General features: G+C 39.5%; 1 protein-coding gene and 1 long non-coding RNA gene across 4 annotated transcripts; one reads left to right on the forward strand and one right to left on the reverse strand.

Annotated features, from left to right (window-relative positions):
* Nucleotides 1–855: 855 nt before the first annotated feature.
* LOC117247901 (tumor necrosis factor receptor superfamily member 6-like) lies at nt 856–8,111 on the reverse strand. Its single transcript, XM_033612548.2, has 9 exons — nt 7,954–8,111; nt 7,420–7,514; nt 4,652–4,786; nt 4,405–4,522; nt 3,920–3,990; nt 3,725–3,823; nt 3,466–3,518; nt 3,109–3,127; nt 856–1,999 (listed from the first exon to the last, which is right to left on the reverse strand). Exons 1-9 carry the CDS (start codon nt 8,097–8,099, stop codon nt 1,710–1,712), a joined length of 1,026 nt encoding a protein of 341 aa, XP_033468439.2. The 5' UTR covers nt 8,100–8,111; the 3' UTR covers nt 856–1,709.
* On the forward strand, nt 7,483–16,188 carry LOC117247902 (uncharacterized). Of its 3 annotated transcripts, XR_004500860.2 has the most exons (6): nt 7,501–7,552; nt 8,942–9,039; nt 11,109–11,146; nt 15,338–15,433; nt 15,651–15,735; nt 15,997–16,188. It is a non-coding gene; the product is annotated as an uncharacterized LOC117247902 (long non-coding RNA). The 3 variants fall into 3 exon arrangements; XR_013487848.1 differs by having other exon boundaries at nt 15,651–16,188; XR_013487849.1 differs by lacking the exon at nt 8,942–9,039 and having other exon boundaries at nt 7,483–7,552; nt 15,651–16,188.
* The last annotated feature ends 1,627 nt before the right edge of the window (nt 16,189–17,815 follow it).

Here is a 17,815-nt window from a genome sequence, read left to right on the forward strand (position 1 = left end):
TATGTTGTTATGTAAATCTTTGAATGCCGTTTTCTCAAAATGAGTTTTTTGTCATACTCCAAGTCGAACATCTCAGCCTCCGTAGCACCTATGTATACCAAACCTTCCAGTTATACACCTAGCTATATTCTGAAGATATTTACAGAGAGATTTGTTAATAAATCATTCCTAGCCTGATTTATGTGACATTTTATTCCCAAAAATATGGCGAAAATTGATTTTTTTTTTAAGGCTATGGACAGTCTATTTTGATTTTCTAGGTAATAAAAGCAGATATCCTTAAATCTCTCTGTAATTTTTTTTCCATCTTATATGTAAAAATGAAAAAAGAATTTTGCACCTGACTTTATCAGATGTTCAGATTTATCTTTCTAAAATCTATGCAAATTATCACATATTTAATGAGATAATGCATAATTTGCATAATTAAACATTAGAATTTTAAAAACTTGTAATACATTTTTTTCATACTATTGTAAGTAATCATCTGGGACGTTTCATGATGATATCTATTATTTTAAAATTTTACCCTATTCACCTGCAGTGTCTCGCCTTAATAATTATTTAATTAGAAATATGTATCTGTATTGTTACAACTATTTTATGCTCTTAATTTCCAACAAAATAATATTACTGCACCCCACACTGCTTTGTTAAGTACTTATAAAGAAGATACAGATGGTCTATTCTTAAGCTTAGTATTCGATATTTACAAAAACGTTTGAAATAATGTTATTTTAAAGGCAAAAATGACAAAAGTTCACCTCGCAGCTTTTCAAATTTGAGGGTTTGTTGGTTTTCCTAGTGCCAATAAAACAGAAACCAGAACAAAATACACGGCAAGTAGACAAAAGATGTGAAAATAATGTAGGTTTATTGCTACTTATTTCAGGATACTCAATAATTATTCAACTTATGCTCTTAATCTGTAACAAAGTAACATCACTGCACCCCATACTGTTTTGTTAAGTACTTATAAATACGATACAGATGGCCTATATTTTAGTTTGGACTTTTGATATTTACAAAAACTTTTAAATATAGAACTTATTAAATAACTAGAGTACTGTTTCTGCAACAAGCCTGAGAAAACAGCAATAAAAGTTTGATAGTTCTCAGAAGTTAAGATGTACTGTTGTACTTTGGTTTGAGATTATGGAAGGACACGTGAACAGAAAAAACAGCTATATGAACATTAGACGATCAAAACGAGACCAGACAATACATACAGATCAAAATCCCTGTGACACTTTTACTATTACCACATTTATTAGTTTATTGCACAATATACAAATGGTGGCACAAACAGTGCATGGCATATTTCTGGCTTTTGACCAACATTACTATAAAAACAAGTGGAGAGAGGCGTAAACCAGTGCATGCAATATTCAATCTAATCATTATGAACACTTATACTCCACACTTGAGGAAAATGGCAACAAAAACCCCTCACACCATTAGTTCATTAACATGGGGGCAGATACTGGTAATTCCTCCCTGACCACCATTGCAGATCACAGTAGCTCTCCAAAATCATACCCTAAATTCTGCTTTAAAAAAGTTCAAGTACAGTCAGAATCAACACATACAATCTTTATCAGGATTTACACATTGATCCTATCATGTAAACATCTCAATTGCTTTTAGGATAACAATTCACACAGCAGACAACACTGCGGAGATTTAAAAAGTGCTCACAACAGACACATTCAAGCTGAAGGATTTTCTCTAGACAATATTTCCATCACCCTGTCCACTGCGCCCTTTTTGTCACCTTTCTGTAGGATTTCGATGAGCTTCTTTGAGGCACTCCTGCCATGCTTCTCCACCCAGATCTCCAGAAGTTGGTATGTCTGGTCCTGACTTCTGGTGTTGTCCAGTTGACAAGATTGAATAACAGCGGGTGTTATACGGCTCTGCGTTGCTACATAGTGCATATCCTTCCATCCTATCACTTCTGCAAGTTCATGCAAGTAAGGCTGGAGATCCAAAACTGGAACTAAAAGGAAAGACAACACATTATCGCAACTTTATAGATCTGGCAGCGGCATTTACATTCATGTTATAGGGTTGCACTTATATTTCGCTTTAAACTTCTTCTTTATTTCCCTCTTCTGTCTCTCCTGATTGAACTAATGTTAGCTCAAGTGGGTAGCCAACAACCCAGTTTTAAACATCCAGAGAATTTCTATAAAAATTGCTTGGCAACCAGACCAGGTGTCTAACTGAGACAGACCTTTATTTGTCAAAATATGTAGCCATACCGGGCTAGTAAAAGGGACTGGGTTTTAAACTGGGACGAGGCTTTTAATTTAAGTTTTACAGTACGTAAATACAACCCTACCAAACACAAATCATTTAATATTAAAACAATTTCCAACACATCCTCACTCCGACCTCGTCACATATTGACGTTTGGTCATGGCCTTTCCACGTCGACATACGACGTGCAAGGTACCCTATGTTGGTTGCTGATGTTCTGGGACGCCGTGTCAAGTTCTGCCTGTTACATGCATTGTCTTCTTTCAAAATACACTTCTATTTTCACAGGAAATTTACCGTTTACATACAGTCTCTTTCAAAATAAACACACTACGTCGGTACAACACCACGAATTGACTTTTTTTTCCTTCAACAACAAACACATAGGTTAGGTTTAGGAAAAAAGGAACAGGGTTTGGCTTTAGAATCTTTCAGGACTCGAACACTGCTCTCTCAAGTGTCTTGGACCCATCCACCAACCCTCCCGCCTGCCCCAGTCAGACTTTCGCCACCTTAACTTTCCTCCTTGTCCTGCGGCTTCCCCCCCGATGCTGCCGCGCACCATTAAACTATATCGGCAACCGGCCGCGTATCATGCCAACATTAAAGGACGGCTTTTTTATTGTTTTTTGACGGCGGAAGTTACTGCCCAAGCGCCGGATTTCGACGACTTTGAAGTGAGATAGGGCTCCAATATCACACTGTATAATGACATAATGACATGTCGATTCAGTCCGATTATCAACTGATCAGCTATTTCATCTAACAAGCTCAAAATGTAGAGAAACAGCAATTAAAGCTCTCATATTGCATCAATAAATAAAGGCGTTGTGGATCTTTTCTTACCTGCGAGTGGCTGCATCTCCTGAGAAACACAAGTAGAATAAATGTTAATAAAACAGTGATCAAACTGCTAACACAACCTTTACAACTACGTCACACTACAGCAGTACTGACACAGAGCATGCACACTAACACGGACACCAAAGGTTACAGACAACTAACCTGCACCTCCTATAGAAAGGGGCAGCTTTGCTAGCATTAGAGAAGAGACAGAAAAGTGTTTACTATACAGGCACAGGTGTACATGTGCAAGTGTGACAAGAGAGGTTAGATAAAACAGAACAAAGGACAAACATCTTCAAACAGGTCAGAGAGTTAAAAATAGACTATAAGAGATGATAACACTGGAGAATAACTTACCACATCACGTGCATTTCCATTCATCTCTCTTTCTGGGATCGGCTGTCTCTTCCCTTGTGAGGTAAATAATGAAAAAACAACACACTTAAACGAAGAATTTAGAAGACACAACAAGAGTAATTAAATCTGAATGTATGTTGAATTTAACATGAACCTCCGTTATTATCACTGTACTTTGCTATTTTATTAAGGAACACATGAGGCTCTAGTGCCCTCTGCTGGTCCTATTAAATGTAGGTGTGGTGGTAGATATACTCACGGCCATTACGTATCTTCCAACAGTATGAAACAAGACCAAGTACGAGTACTGCAAGTACAGTGACAACTATACCGACGATCATCCCTGTGTTATCTCCCCCTGAAACACAAAGGCACGTTACAATTTGATCCCAAACAATAAGACAATGTACTTACTGAAGCCACCATAATGCAATAATGCTGAATTAAACCATACCATCAGTTTTCTCATTGCAGACTGTGTCGTTTCTCGCTGTACAGGCTACTCTGATGCCCTCAGGACCACACCTTGAACCAAAAGAAAAGCAAGTATGAGTGACAGATATTCACATCTTTATACACATATTTTTAAAACTCTGCTGGCAGCCTTTGAGGACAAGTAAATAAACACGGATACGAAACACACAATAGTTATTTGGGTGGCGCTCTTGCTACAAAAAGATGCCTGTGCCGAACTCTATTTTGTTCATTTATGTTAAGACAGTAACCGTACAACCCGGTGTAAGGTTGATGAGTAAATGACGGGCATTGTGGTAAATTCAGTTCAAGTGCTGCTGTGTTTTTGACTATCGTCTTTTTCCACACTCCCCAAACTACCTCCATCAAGAAACATGGACTCAAACTGTTACAGCACTGTGGCACTTTTTTAAAGACATCATCAACATCTTCCAGTTCAAGGATACTTGTAGGAGCAGAACTTACTCTTTACATGGGTAGCAGATCCTACAGGTTTCTGTGCCACTGCTGCAATAGTGATCCTTTTTACATCGACACTTTGTGTCCCTGGCTGGGGTGCACTGTTCGTCCACCTCTAGATTGGCTAAAAGGACAGTAAAACCACACAACTGGCATTAGAAGCACTGACAGACTCTCACATTGCTTCAAGCTGTATTTTTTTTTAAAGACTGGAAAACAAAAAAGAAACATTAATGTTCCATTATGTCTATACCATTGGGTTGTGCGCAGGATGTGCAGGGCTCACAGGACCCCTGGCTGTTAGGCTGCCTGTTGTACGTCCCTGGATCACAGGCCTTGCATATTCCAACTTGTAGATTTGTGGTGCAGTGCTGCTCCAGGTACAGACCTACAGTATGGACACACATGAGCAAATGAGATTTAGTGACGTGTAACGTGAAACTTCCTTATTCAGTGTTTTCATTTCATTTAATCACCTGGTGTGTTTGTTTTGGGGAGGAAGAGACCTCTGTGTATAATTCGGCTCCCGTTAAAAACCTCGTGAACAATGAACATTGAAGGAATTCTAACAGGGAGAAGTTTTTCAGCTGGTTACAATGTGCAATCCTCACCACTAAATCCCCCTAAATCTTACACACTGTTCCTTTAAAAGGAAATTTAACTACCGTAAAACTTCAGTTAACAGCCCGCGTTATTATTTGCTTACATCACTGAAATCAACGGGCCTATATTTGGGACAGGCCTTTAATTCCTTTCACACTTAACTGTTGCTCAGCAAAGATCAGGAATATGATCAAATTGTTTATATAAACTAGTATGAATATTACTCGTTTAAAAATTAGGTTTCAGAAAATATATCAATTCTGAATAATTCATCCAATCTAGACAGACAGCGCAACAGAGAGAGAAAGAGTTACGGCACTCGAAGATTACTGCAGCCACCACTTTATTCTGTTAAAAAAATACTCGCAACTTGGATTAATTTTTATGAAAAACCCCTTTTGATTCTTTTAGTCGGTGGACCCTTGTCAACTAAAGAAATATGAATAACCTCCAGGGTAATCTAGGAATGGACACATACTTTGAGGTAGTCAACAACCTGCTTTTATACATCTGAAGAACTTCTATTAAAAAAAATTAATTGCTTTGCAACCGGACCAGGTCTCTAACAGAGACAGGCGTTTATTTGTCAAAATGTGTAGTTACACCAGGCTAGTAAAAGGGACTGGGCGTTTAATTGGGACAAGGCTTTTATGGAAGTTTTATAATGTAAATGTACTGTACTGTAATGTAGGTCTACATTCTGTGGAAAAGGTTGGCCCGATGTCCACAACAAGGGGCATGTTATAAAACATTAATTAATCACATATATGAGAAAAAATCTATGTGATGTATTTCTTACATCACAATTACTTAAATTCTGTTAAAAATAAATTAAAAAACAAAAATATCCAAACCTTTTTTTCTTCCGGGTCTCAGGTAAGTGAACTATAAAACTTTTATAGTTTCTATATATTTTCTTAATGAATTTCCTTGGTCTCAAAAGGAAGAATTTGCAATCACATTTCTACCAAATTGACTTGGATCATTTGTCGGCATCTTAATAAAAAACAAAAAAAACAAAGGCAGCTACATTTGCTAACTGATTTTCATATCCTCTGAGCTTGTGTTTGGTGTGCATTTTTAATTTGTCCAAGCTATTTGGGAATGTAGGACCTGATAAGTGTGAAAAACCAAAGATGGTGGATAAACCAAGACGGTCCACTGCGAGTCAGTTTCCTGTATCAGTGTCACGTGGGGTTCGCGACCACCACACCCCTTTAGGAGACTAACAGCAGGTCCTGAGTCCATTGACTTCCGTGGGAGAAATGAACATGATTACAGATTATGGCCGATTCTTTCGCCCCATAGTCATGGAAGCAAATATTGGACCCATCAGGACGTCATCTGTTAAAAGCCTCCCGTTGTCGGATACGACATGAAACTAGTCCAGTTAGCTCAATCATGTTGTAACTAAGACATCCGCTGGAAAAAATATTTTTTCCCCGGACTGTTTATTTATTTAGCTTACGACCAGTAAGGGTACACACATGTTGACAGAAGCTAGGTTGGGGATACTCGTCTTTGATTGGTGGTTCTCCATAGTCTTTGATTGGGGTATGGGGGACAACGCCTAATTAGGAGACCGGAAATGTATACCATTTCATACAATGGGAGTATATTGTAGGTGGGCCATCTTGTAGTAATCCAGTATCTTTGGAAAAACTAAGCATTGTCTTTGAACAGGAAGTAGTTCTGGGGAAAAAGATGTCCTCATATAGGGACAATGGGTTTATTTGTAATAGCCACAAGTGTTTAATTAATTATAAACCTGTTTATTTCAATACCTGAACATTGTTGTGCCAAAAAAAACAAAAAAACAAAGAAGCACCTAAAAAAAAAATGCAACAATTGTTTAAGGTGTTGTAACTGTCAGGGTTAGAGGTTACTGTTCAGGTGTAAAACTACTGAAAACTATTCATTTCAATGCTTGAACATGGCTGGCTACAAAATTGTAAATAATGCAACATATCTGAAAGCCTTGTGATTTGCTCTTTTTATAACTCTCTATTGCATTTGCCCTGCTCCATACTCCAGTCTACGAATGACCTTTTCATATGTTGGAACAGTTGGTCACACCTAATTGGGCTGTGTGAGTTGCTGGAATAATTCAATAATGAAGTCCCAGTGTCCTCAAACGAGTATGAGACTATTGCTAATATTGGTCAAATTTGTATTCCATATCTAACTACAGAAATTATTTAGCACAAATAAACACGTTTCAACCACAACATTTGGTGAGTTTTTTTGTACCTTTTCCACTTTGGGATCAGCTACTGAGCATAAAATGTGTCCACAAACAAAGTACAACACGTCTAAGTTCAGCAGAATGAAGTATGAGATGCAAGAAACCCAAAATGTGACGTCCACATGTGAGGACGCAGGGTCTCAGGAGGATACTGTCCCCACACTGACACTTACCAGCACCGCACCGACAACAGATCTTCCCGTTATGTTCGTAGGTGCCATCATTACAAGTTCGACTTCCGGTTGTCAATTGAGCGGAGGAAGGGGAACTGGACATGAAAATACAGCGACAGAAAAGAAAGTAAAAGTGAGTTAAACATCTCAGTATGTTCAATCGAAGAAACAATCCATTAAACAATCGCCTAACACACGTATTATCTTTGTTTACTCCTTCACATTTTCCTAACGGTTATATTTTGCGTAGAATTCTGAACTCTGTGTTACCGCGAATTCTGTCACCCAACGATTTGTTTCCTCCTTGAAAACTTAGCCCGTAGCAACAACAACAGTATGTCGTGTTAAATAGTCTAATATTCAACCTCAACCTCACCTCTAAACCTCAACACTTGTGTCTAATATTAAATTTAACCTAGCTGTTAACACAGTTCCCGGAAACGCTGTCGAGGGGTGACGCTAGGTGCAGTAACATGTCTCGACATAACGCCTGTATTAGCTCAAATGCAGTACATCTGTGGTCTGGGTACTTACCATGACACACAGAGCAGAACAACGTTAAAGGTGAAAAACCACGCAGGAAACTTGGTCGAATCGGCTCCCATTTTGCTGACACACTTGTTGTGACCTGATGCAACTGGTGAGGAGTTTACAGTAACCGCCTTATTACAGGGCAACATGGTAGGCGGAGATTCATGGAGGGATTTTTTTTTTCTCAACTTCAGTTTCAGTTTCTGATAGCACCAGGCAGATAGTGATGGGCGGACCGAGTCTTTTCACTGGATTGGTTCCTTTGAGTTGATAAAAGTATTAACTCTTCAAATCTTTAGAGCAGGGGTGTCAAACTCATTTTAGTTCAGGGGCCACATACAGCCCGATTTGATCTCAAGTGGGCTGGACCACTGAAACCACTGCAGTAGGGTATTTATGAGTGGCATGGCGGTACAGTGGTTAACACTGTCACTGCAAGAGTGTATGTGGAGTTTGCATGTTCTCCCCCGTGTCAATGTGGGTTTTCTCTGGGTGCTCTGGCTTTCACCCACTGTCTTAAGACCAGGGTTTCAATGGTTATACGATTTTCACGGTACAATAAATTGTCTCAGAAAATATCACGTTATCAAGGTATTACAGAATTAATATTATTATCAGTCGGAAGGACCCGTAAGGAATAAAAATGGAAGGGTTATTTTTGTTGAATCAATGTTTTATTACTATAATTGAAACTTGGAACCATTTTTAATGTGCAAAAAAAGCCTCCCTTTTGAAAGTATCTAAAATGGAGGTGACATTCTCCATCCAGTTGCATTTTTTTCCCCAGTATTTAGATAAGCAAATGTACATGGTATGATAACCTTCAATTTTCATATCACGGTATGGCCTACCTTAAAAGCGGTATACCGCTGCAACCAAGGACATGCAGGTTAGATGAATTAATGACTCTAAATTGCCGACTCTAAATTGCCCATAGGTGTGAATGTGAGTGTGAATGATTGTCTGTCTCTATGTGTCAATCCTATGATAGTCTGGTCACCTGTCCAGTGTCAGCAGAGATAGACTCCAGCCCCCCTTCAACCCAGTACCCGGATAAGCGGATCCCCACAACGATTCAGCATCCTACTTGTATGTAAGCCCAACAGATGTTACAGAAATGTGACCTTACTGCACTGAGTTGTTATTCTTCTGGGCAAGCAGCAGATGTCCCACATCAAGAGAACAGTTCATTCGGTCTTGTTCAATGAGTGAAGCTGCCTGGTTGTCTGGACTAGTGTCGAAATGTAACGCTTCTCATTCACTCACCTTAGCAGGCAGCCTGAGCAACACCCTACGATAACAGCGATTGGGGAACTGGGAAAAGTCAGAGATTCATGAGCACCTGGACGTTCAACAGGCTGACCCAGTGCAAACAGAACACTAAAAGGAGTCATTCAAAAAGATTTGTTCGTCTATTTTCACCCATCACACTGAATCATGTCCTGCTTAGTAGGCACTATGTCTAGCTTACAATATACCCTGTTTATAAAACAATTATCAACAGTTCTATAGTTTTTAAGCACCACTGTATGTTTCCAGCTGTAGTTTATGTATGCCTAACTAAAGGTGTGATAGGATGGTAGCTTATATTTTTGGTTATCTGCATGCCAAATATAGCCTACCATTTCTGTGTTTGGGAAACCCCCACAGTGTTGGGGAAACTCCTTTTGAAAGCATAGCTTTGCAAGCTACTTAACACTGTAACAGAATGAACTACAGCAAAGCTATCCTATAGAGATCTAGTTTGATTAACTAAAGTAGTTCAGACTTTGTTTGAAAAAAGATCAAATTGACAATTTACTTGTGATATGAAATAATAACAAAATATGGTACCTACAAATAAGTCACATGCCAGTATGAAATGCCACTTAATTAAGCTATTGAAAAAAGTAAACCATAAATTAAACCAAAAAGAATCAAACATCCCACTCTTCATGGACAGGTACAAGGTATGTCAGCTTTGATTTTATATACAATGTCCATCAGACACCTGCCTTCCAGAAACCAGAGTCCAGGTGGAGGTATTGCACCAAGCAGGATTAAGTTTTAAAATAGTATGCAATAACTACTTTGAACATTTGTTTACACTCTTTGCCTGAATACATTGCCTGGGCAGATGCCTTCATGGTGGTCAGAATGAAAGAAAGATTGTGGGGCTGGTCAAAGGGGGTTCAATTACAGTAAAGAAGCAATGGTAAAATAAAAACTTAGAATAAAAAAGAATAAAAAAATGAATAAAAAAGATCATTCCTTTCCCTTCATGGCCCAAAATTGCAGTAGTTAATTACACAAAAATTGGCAAAAAAAAGTTATTTAACTACTTGAACCATTGTGCAAATATAAATGTTGTTGACCTACCAGCAAGCTACAGCAAAATGTAGTTACACTATTACAGTGGTTTTCAAACTTTTTGTGCCCAAGGCACAGCAAAGGGCAAGCCATCATCTCAAGGCACACCTGTATTTATATCTATGCACAATAGCTTCTGTAATGTATGTTATTACACTTATCACGACATAAGACAATAAAAATGAGAACAAATAAGGTAGCTTTAATGATACAGTGTTTTTCTCTCCCTCTTTTCTTTTGGTGGTAGGTCGTCTCCATTGGTGTTTTGTTGTGATTTGCTCCGTACAGTAAAGCGATCCATTGTCCAACTCACAGCTTTCTCCTTTTAAATGTCAGCACAGAGGAAGTCAGTTTTAAACCTATGAAATTAAAGGCACTGATATGAGCATATAGAATACACACATTCTGTAAATTTCTAATTGCTGATTGGAAACTACCGAAAAGTTGCTAAAACACATGACCTCAACTCGTGCTCCTTCTATCTCTATGTGGAAGAAATCATTTTGAATGGAAAGCCGCCACTAGGAGGTGTTATTGCTCTTTGTTTGGCATGTTGCTCTTACAGTTGAGGCTCCATCAACTACACAGTGTGAAGTAAGAAAACTGTTTAAACTGATTGAACAAAACCTACCCACCAATGATTGAGCTTACTTGGCTGAATTATGTTTGTAATGCATTCCTTTACATCATTTCCATAATTCAACTGTGTTACTAGCACTAATGCTTTTTGGGATACAGTTGTAAGGTGACTTTTTTGACCTGTGTCGACCAGTTCCTGACTCATCTCTCTTTTTTCTGTTCCTGAACAGGAAATCACCACAATTAAGATAAAAGGAAGGTGACGCAGGTAAGCAAAGCTCTGCACAGCTGAACCATGGCAACGTCCTGTATGAAAGCACACTTTCATGATACTACATGAATCAGTATCATTTAACAGGGTGTCTACAGGTCCTTAAAAAGTCATAAAATAAATTAAATTCAGTGTTAAAAGTCATTAAATAGTCTTAAGACCTGTTTCCACTGAAGAAGTTCCTGGTATTATTTGGGGGGCAGGAACTTTACAGGTACGTCCTCTCGCTCGGCCCTCTCAACCGCTGTGTCTCCACTGTGTGGCGGAGTGGGAGGAAGGTTCCTGTAAAGTTATCGGGCTCTGGATGTGACATAATTGTTGTGCGACCATTTTAACTGGGGTGACGCGGCAAAGAAACAAACAGAGAAGAACAACAACAAAGAAGAAGAAGCAGAAGTACGAAGCAGAAGTAAGAAGAAGAAAGCAGACATAAGAAAGACGATAATCAACATGGAAGGAGCTAAGGTGGTTGCTGGGTTTCTGGCATGTCTCTTCGTTTACATGGCGGTGGAAGCTATGAACGAGCTAACCCTCGTCTGCTGAATTTTAAAAATGCCGGCTATTTTGTCGCTTTCTGTTGACGTCACATCCCACCTTGAGTATATCCAATCAGCACCAAGTAAACCCCAAGGCCCAGCTAGGAGTTTTTCAGGGCCGTTCTGAGTACCTACTCCGAGGCAGGGACTTGAGGCCCGTTTCCGCTGAAGAAGTTCCTGGTACTATTTGGGGGGCAGGAACTACTACAGGAATGTCCTCTCGCTCAGCCCTCTCAACCGCCATGTCTCCACTGAGAGAGCGGAATACGAGGAAGGTTCCTGTAAAGTTACGGGCTCTGGATGTGACGTAATCGTTGCACAACCATTTTGGCCGGGGGATGTAGGGACGCCGTTAGCCGATAGGGGTGTCTGTAATAACTCACTAAATGGCCCGTGAAGAAAATATTTTTTTCCAGCAGATGTCTTAGTTACAACATGATTGAGCTAAATGGAGTAGTTTCATGTCGTATCCGACAACGGGAGGCTTTTAACAGATGACGTCCTGAGGTTAGCTTTGATGCTGCTGTTAGCTGATGCTTTCTAGACATCGTGATTTCCCATAACTGAATAAATACCACACATATCAACACAAAACTGCTTTGCTAGCTCAATCATGTTGTAACTAAGATATCCGCTGGAAAAAATATTTTTTTCACCGGCCATTTAGTGAGTTTTTTTTAGGTGGCGACGGAAGCTATATGAACGAGCTAACCCTCGTCTGCTGAGTTTTAAAAATGCCGGCTATTTTGTTGCTTTCTGTTGTCGTCACATCCCTCCTTGAGTATATCCAATCAGCACCAAGTAAACCCCAAGCCCCACCCAGGAGTCTTTCAGGGCCGTTCTGAGTACCTACCCCGAGGCAGGGACTTGTTTAGCCCTTGTAAAAGTTCCGGAACTCTGTCCTTTGGGGGTGGTTCCTGCGGTGGAGACACGCACCAACGGCCCTGGCCCCGTAAAATTACCCCACAGTTCCTGCGGTGAAAACAGGCCTTTAAATCTTAACTACTCCAAACATTTTATCTTATTTCATTTATTCATTTTTTTTATTTTATTTTTGTAAAATTGAGTGAAGACTTTCTATTAAAAAACTATAATACTGTCATTTTACTTCATACATTGCATTTACCTGCAAAATATAGATACTTAACTCACTCTAATAACCATATTCCTACATAACACTTACCTCTGCACAGGACCACATATACTACTTGCCTGCAGTGCTTACCTGATAAGTAAAACATGATTTGTTCATAAATTTGCCATAAATTTGCTTAAAAGGTGTCTTGAACGGGTCTTAAACAGCATTAAATTTAACTGTCTGATACCCGTAGACACCCTGTTAAAACCCTTGTGATTTATAAAGTTCTTGTGGGGTGAATTATCGAAGCTCTCAATGTGCTATACAAGCCAATTCTGTAGCAGGAAATCCTCTCTGTCTGTGCCATTAAGAAACGAATGCCTCAACTCTACCTCAAACCCTCCCAAAATACGCCATATTTGTTCGATCTCTGCCAAGCGTGGTTAACAGCAAATTTATCTTTGAACAGAAGTTAAGAAAAATGTATTTGGCTCGGGAATAAGAGCTAAAATTGAAGTAGAGCTCCTGTGGAATTTTGTTGTTTTTGCAAATGTATCAGATTTCATCCCACTGTAGTCCCAGTGAGTCCCAGTGTCAGATTTGTACCAGTCTGCTGCCTGCTCATTTGGCCCACTTAGAGAGCAAGATATACACACACACACACACACACACACACACACACACACACAAACACAGGTGTTGTGGAAAATTATGAATTAATATTTTTAGCCATGTGACCAGCATGGCTCTAGGGATGGCAATGTTGAACTTTTCGTTGGTCCACTCCTTTGGGCCACTCTGAAACATCTCAAATACTGTTGAATTTGTGGACATGATGTTTTGTTTTGGTCCCCAGAGGATTAAGGCCAATAAATTTGGTGATTCCCTGACTTTTCTTTAGACATCACTGTGACATTAACTTTGGTGCCTCTGGCTTAAATGTTTCCACAACTGTTGGACAGACAGAACTTTTGACTAGTCCCATGATCAAGTCATTTTTTTCCCTCAAGTTTATGAACAAATATGTGCAAAACTAACTTCATTATTAGCCATAGTTTCCATTATCATTACTGCTATTATTGCTACTATTAATATTATTCTAGTATATCTGCTGCCACTGTTACTACCATCAGTCATATTTCTACTATTACTACTGCTATTATTGCTACTAATAATAGTATTCTATTACATCCACTGCTGTAATTATTATTAGGCATATTGCTATTATTGGGGTGGCTGTGGCTCAGGAGGTAGAGTGGGTCGTCCACTAATCTGATCTGCGGTTCAATCTCGGCTCCTCCAGCTAGCACGCTGAAGTATTCTTTGGCAACATACTTAACTCTTACTGTGTGAGAGCCATGGATGTATAAAGAGAACTGGATACAGCATTGGATATGGGGCCCCGTTCATTCCTGTGAAAGCTGCTTAGAGGTGCATGAAGCCAATATGAAATTATCTAGAACCATAGGGCCCAATGAACACTGGAGACTTCCACTGGCTGAGCAGCTAACTTCCAGTTTAGCGTTCTGCTAACATGAATGGGAATAAAATTATTTAATTGTACACCTCTTTTTGACTTTTGAAATGCTATCAGACTGAATGGATCAAATCCTGATAGTGAAACACGTCATCTTGCGGGGGTTGTGACGCTCAAAAAAATGACACACTGATTTACAGATGTCTCTTTCCCAGTGTAACTCTATTGGAAAAAAGTCTTTTTGGGCCCAGTGGCCAGCCGGGGTTGTAGCCGAATTCGTGGTCTGTCCAGGGACCATGCTCTCTGGCACGGACCAGTGGTCACCACCACTAGGGGCGCTAGAGACACTGGTCGCGACCAGCTCATCAGTGGTCAGGACCAGCTGGTCTCTGGCACGGACCAGTGGTCCCTACCACTAGGGGCGCTAAAGTTACTGGTCCTGACCAGCTGCACTGTGGTCCCTGTGGTCTGTGAAGTGACTTTAGTATTTTCTCCCTTTTCAAGTCATTTTGGCAGCACTGATAGGTGGATAAATGTCAAAGATCATAATATTTTGTCTATAAAATAAACTTGATCAGAATTATTATGATAAATATTGTTATTATTATTGATTATGAAGATCCCTGTGGTCAGGACCAGCTGGTCTCTGGCACGGACCAGTGGTCCCTACGACTAGGGGCGCTAAAGTTACTGGTCCTGACCAGCTGCACTGTGATCTGCCCTGTGGTCCCTGTGGTCTGTGAAGTGACTTTAGTATTTTCTCCCTTTTCAAGTAATTTTGGCAGCACTGAAAGGTGGATAAATGTCAAAGATCATAATATTATGTCTATAAAATAAACTTGATCAGAATTATTATGATTAATATTGTTATTATTATTGATTATGAAGATCCCTGTGGTCAGGACCAGCTGGTCTCTGGCACGGACCAGTGGTCCCTACCACTAGGGGCGCTAAAGTTACTGGTTCTGACCAGCTGCACTGTGATCTGTTTCAATGAGAAACACGTAAGTAATATTTTTTTAAAGTAATTTTTTAAAAGTGGTCATTTTGTCAGAGTGTATGAACGACTGTTTATTTACCCTTACTGTGTCCAACAGATGAATGACCTCATTAATCTGATAAAGCCAACGCTGTCATTGGATTACAGCCTCCTCAAAAACATTGATTTTGTCACTGATGTCATGGTGCCAGAGGTAAGTTCCAATTTTAGTTGAACAAAGACATAAAGGTATCCATTACTGTAACAGTTCTACCATTCTAACAGAATTGAGCTTGAGCTTACTGTTACTTGATCACCCATAAATATAATTACATCTGTTAATTTAACATTAATAAAGCTGTTAATGTGTCCTCTTCCTTGTGTTTTTTTCCCCTGTGTTGTCCTGAACTAAAATGTTTTCTTTTATGCAGACCACAGTTGACATCCTGGTGAGACTAGAAGGTTTTTCAAGATTTTATGCCGAGAAAATCCTCGGAACGATCATCGAGTGATCAGGTGCTGGATCAATCAAGATTCGACTGTTACTTTTGTTACTGTACTGTGGGCTACTTGTGTTGAATTTTTAATTAAACTTTTACATTTTTGTATTTCCATTTTATGTTCCTTTGTGTGATGACCCCTGCTGTTGAGGCAGCAGCCTCCTGATGTGACTTGGGTTTGTGGGAGGAGTTTTGGTGTATCAGGGGCACCTGGGCCCAGTGTCCTGAGATTATAAAACCCATGATTCATTCATTGTCTCTCTCTCTTCTCCAGCAGACGTCCCATGGGGTGATGTGGCAGCTGCAGTTTAGTTCCTTATGCTCAGTTCATGCATTCATACAACATACATTACATCTTACACACATGCACATCGTACACTACTGATAGTACTGATGTTCACATCCCATTTATTCATTATTTTCCTTGTTTCACATTTTGTTCCTTTTGTTAATAAATCTACTTTGTTACACCTCCTTAATTCAGTGTGTCTCCCGTCCTGTCATGGCCCAAAGAGCCAGGTTGTGACGCTTTGTCACTCAACTCTACATTTTTTTCCTCCACTACATTTATTTGACATTAGTTTCAAGATCAAGATTTGATACAAAGGGTAATGTCACAAGCTTTTAAAATGCAACACATTGGTAAAGTTTAAACCAGTCAGGAAGACACAGACCTGCATAATCGATAGTATTACTCATACAACTATGACTAATAATTTAATCATTCTTATTATGACCTCTATTAATAGTGATAACATTGGATAGACAAATGATTATGGCTTCTCACATTTAGGCTATTCTGCTAACACAGTAAGAAAAGGGAAAATTTGTATTAAAAACAAACACTCCACAGATCACTCAACTGGTCCAAACAACAGAACAGATCACAGAGCAACTGGTCAGGACCAGTAACTTTAGCGCCCCTAGTGGTAGGGACCACTGGTCCGTGCCAGAGACCAGCTGGTCCTGACCACAGGGATCTTTATAATCAATAATAATAACAATATTAATCATAATAATTCTGATCAAGTTTATTTTATAGACAAAATATTATGATCTTTGACATTTATCCAGCTAACAGTGCTGCCAAAATGACTTGAAAAGGGAGAAAAGACTAAAGTCACTTCACAGACCACAGGGACCACAGTGCAGCTGGTCAGGACCAGTAACTTTAGCGCCCCTAGTGGTAGGGACCACTGGTCCGTGCCAGAGACCAGCTGGTCCTGACCACTGATGAGCTGGTCGCGACCAGTGTCTCTAGCGCCCCTAGTGGTGGTGACCACTGGTCCGTGCCAGAGACCATGGTCCCTGGACAGACCACGGAATCGGCTACAACCCCCTTTCCCAGTGACATTACGTGACGGACCCAGAAGTTGTAATTCCACGTAGTGCCACTATGTCAAAGTGGCTTCAAAGCCACACACCTGGGGGCCTATTGAATGCATGTCAATGTTTAACTTAGTACCAGGTGGCACCTTGTACGGTATCCTCAGCCACCAGTGTATGATCGTGTGTATGAATGGGTGAATGTGACATGAAGTGTAGGAGTACTTTGAGTGGTCGGAAGACTAAAAAGTCATTTCCATTTAACATTTAATGACGTTTCCATCTGTCTCAGCTGTATGCTGTGTTTTGTGCTGAAAGCAAACGTTAGCATGCCAACATGTTAAAATAAGATGGTAAAAAGTCATAAACATTATATGTTTTGACATTTTTTACATGCTTTTTTAACGTCTTCTTTAATGTGTTTTTAACAATTTTTTTAATATATTTTTTTCAGTTTTTTATGTATTTTACATTTTTTTTAATGTTTGTTTTTACGTGTTTGTTTTAACATCTTTTTTTTTTTTTTTACATGTTTTTACCATGTTTTATGTGTTTTTTAACGTATTTTTTACATGTTTTTTTTCACATCAGTTTGTTTGTTATTATCATTGTCAGTGTGTTAGCCTGCTGATTTTAGCATGTCGCTCAAAGTACCACTGTGTGTAAGTATGCTAGAGCATAGCTGTAGACCAGCGGTGTAAGGTAGTCACGATGGGCCCCGGTGCACACTATTATGACGGGCCCTAGTGCACGCTATTGTACACATATCG

This window comes from Epinephelus lanceolatus, chromosome 17 (genome assembly GCF_041903045.1).
Source record: "Epinephelus lanceolatus isolate andai-2023 chromosome 17, ASM4190304v1, whole genome shotgun sequence".
Taxonomy (NCBI): Eukaryota; Metazoa; Chordata; class Actinopteri; order Perciformes; family Serranidae; genus Epinephelus; species Epinephelus lanceolatus.

What these genes read in the sequence shown, in the direction of transcription:
- LOC117247901 (XM_033612548.2), bottom strand. Translation starts at nt 8,099, where the DNA reads ATGTTGCCCTGTAATAAGGCGGTTACTGTAAACTCCTCACCAGTTGCA. An exon ending in CTGTTGTCGGTGCGGTGCTG is followed by an intron (nt 4,787 to 7,419) that starts GTAAGTGTCAGT and finishes TCCATACTGTAG; the next exon opens with GTCTGTACCTGGAGCAGCAC. An exon ending in ATCTGCTACCCATGTAAAGA is followed by an intron (nt 3,991 to 4,404) that starts GTAAGTTCTGCT and finishes TTTTGGTTCAAG; the next exon opens with GTGTGGTCCTGAGGGCATCA.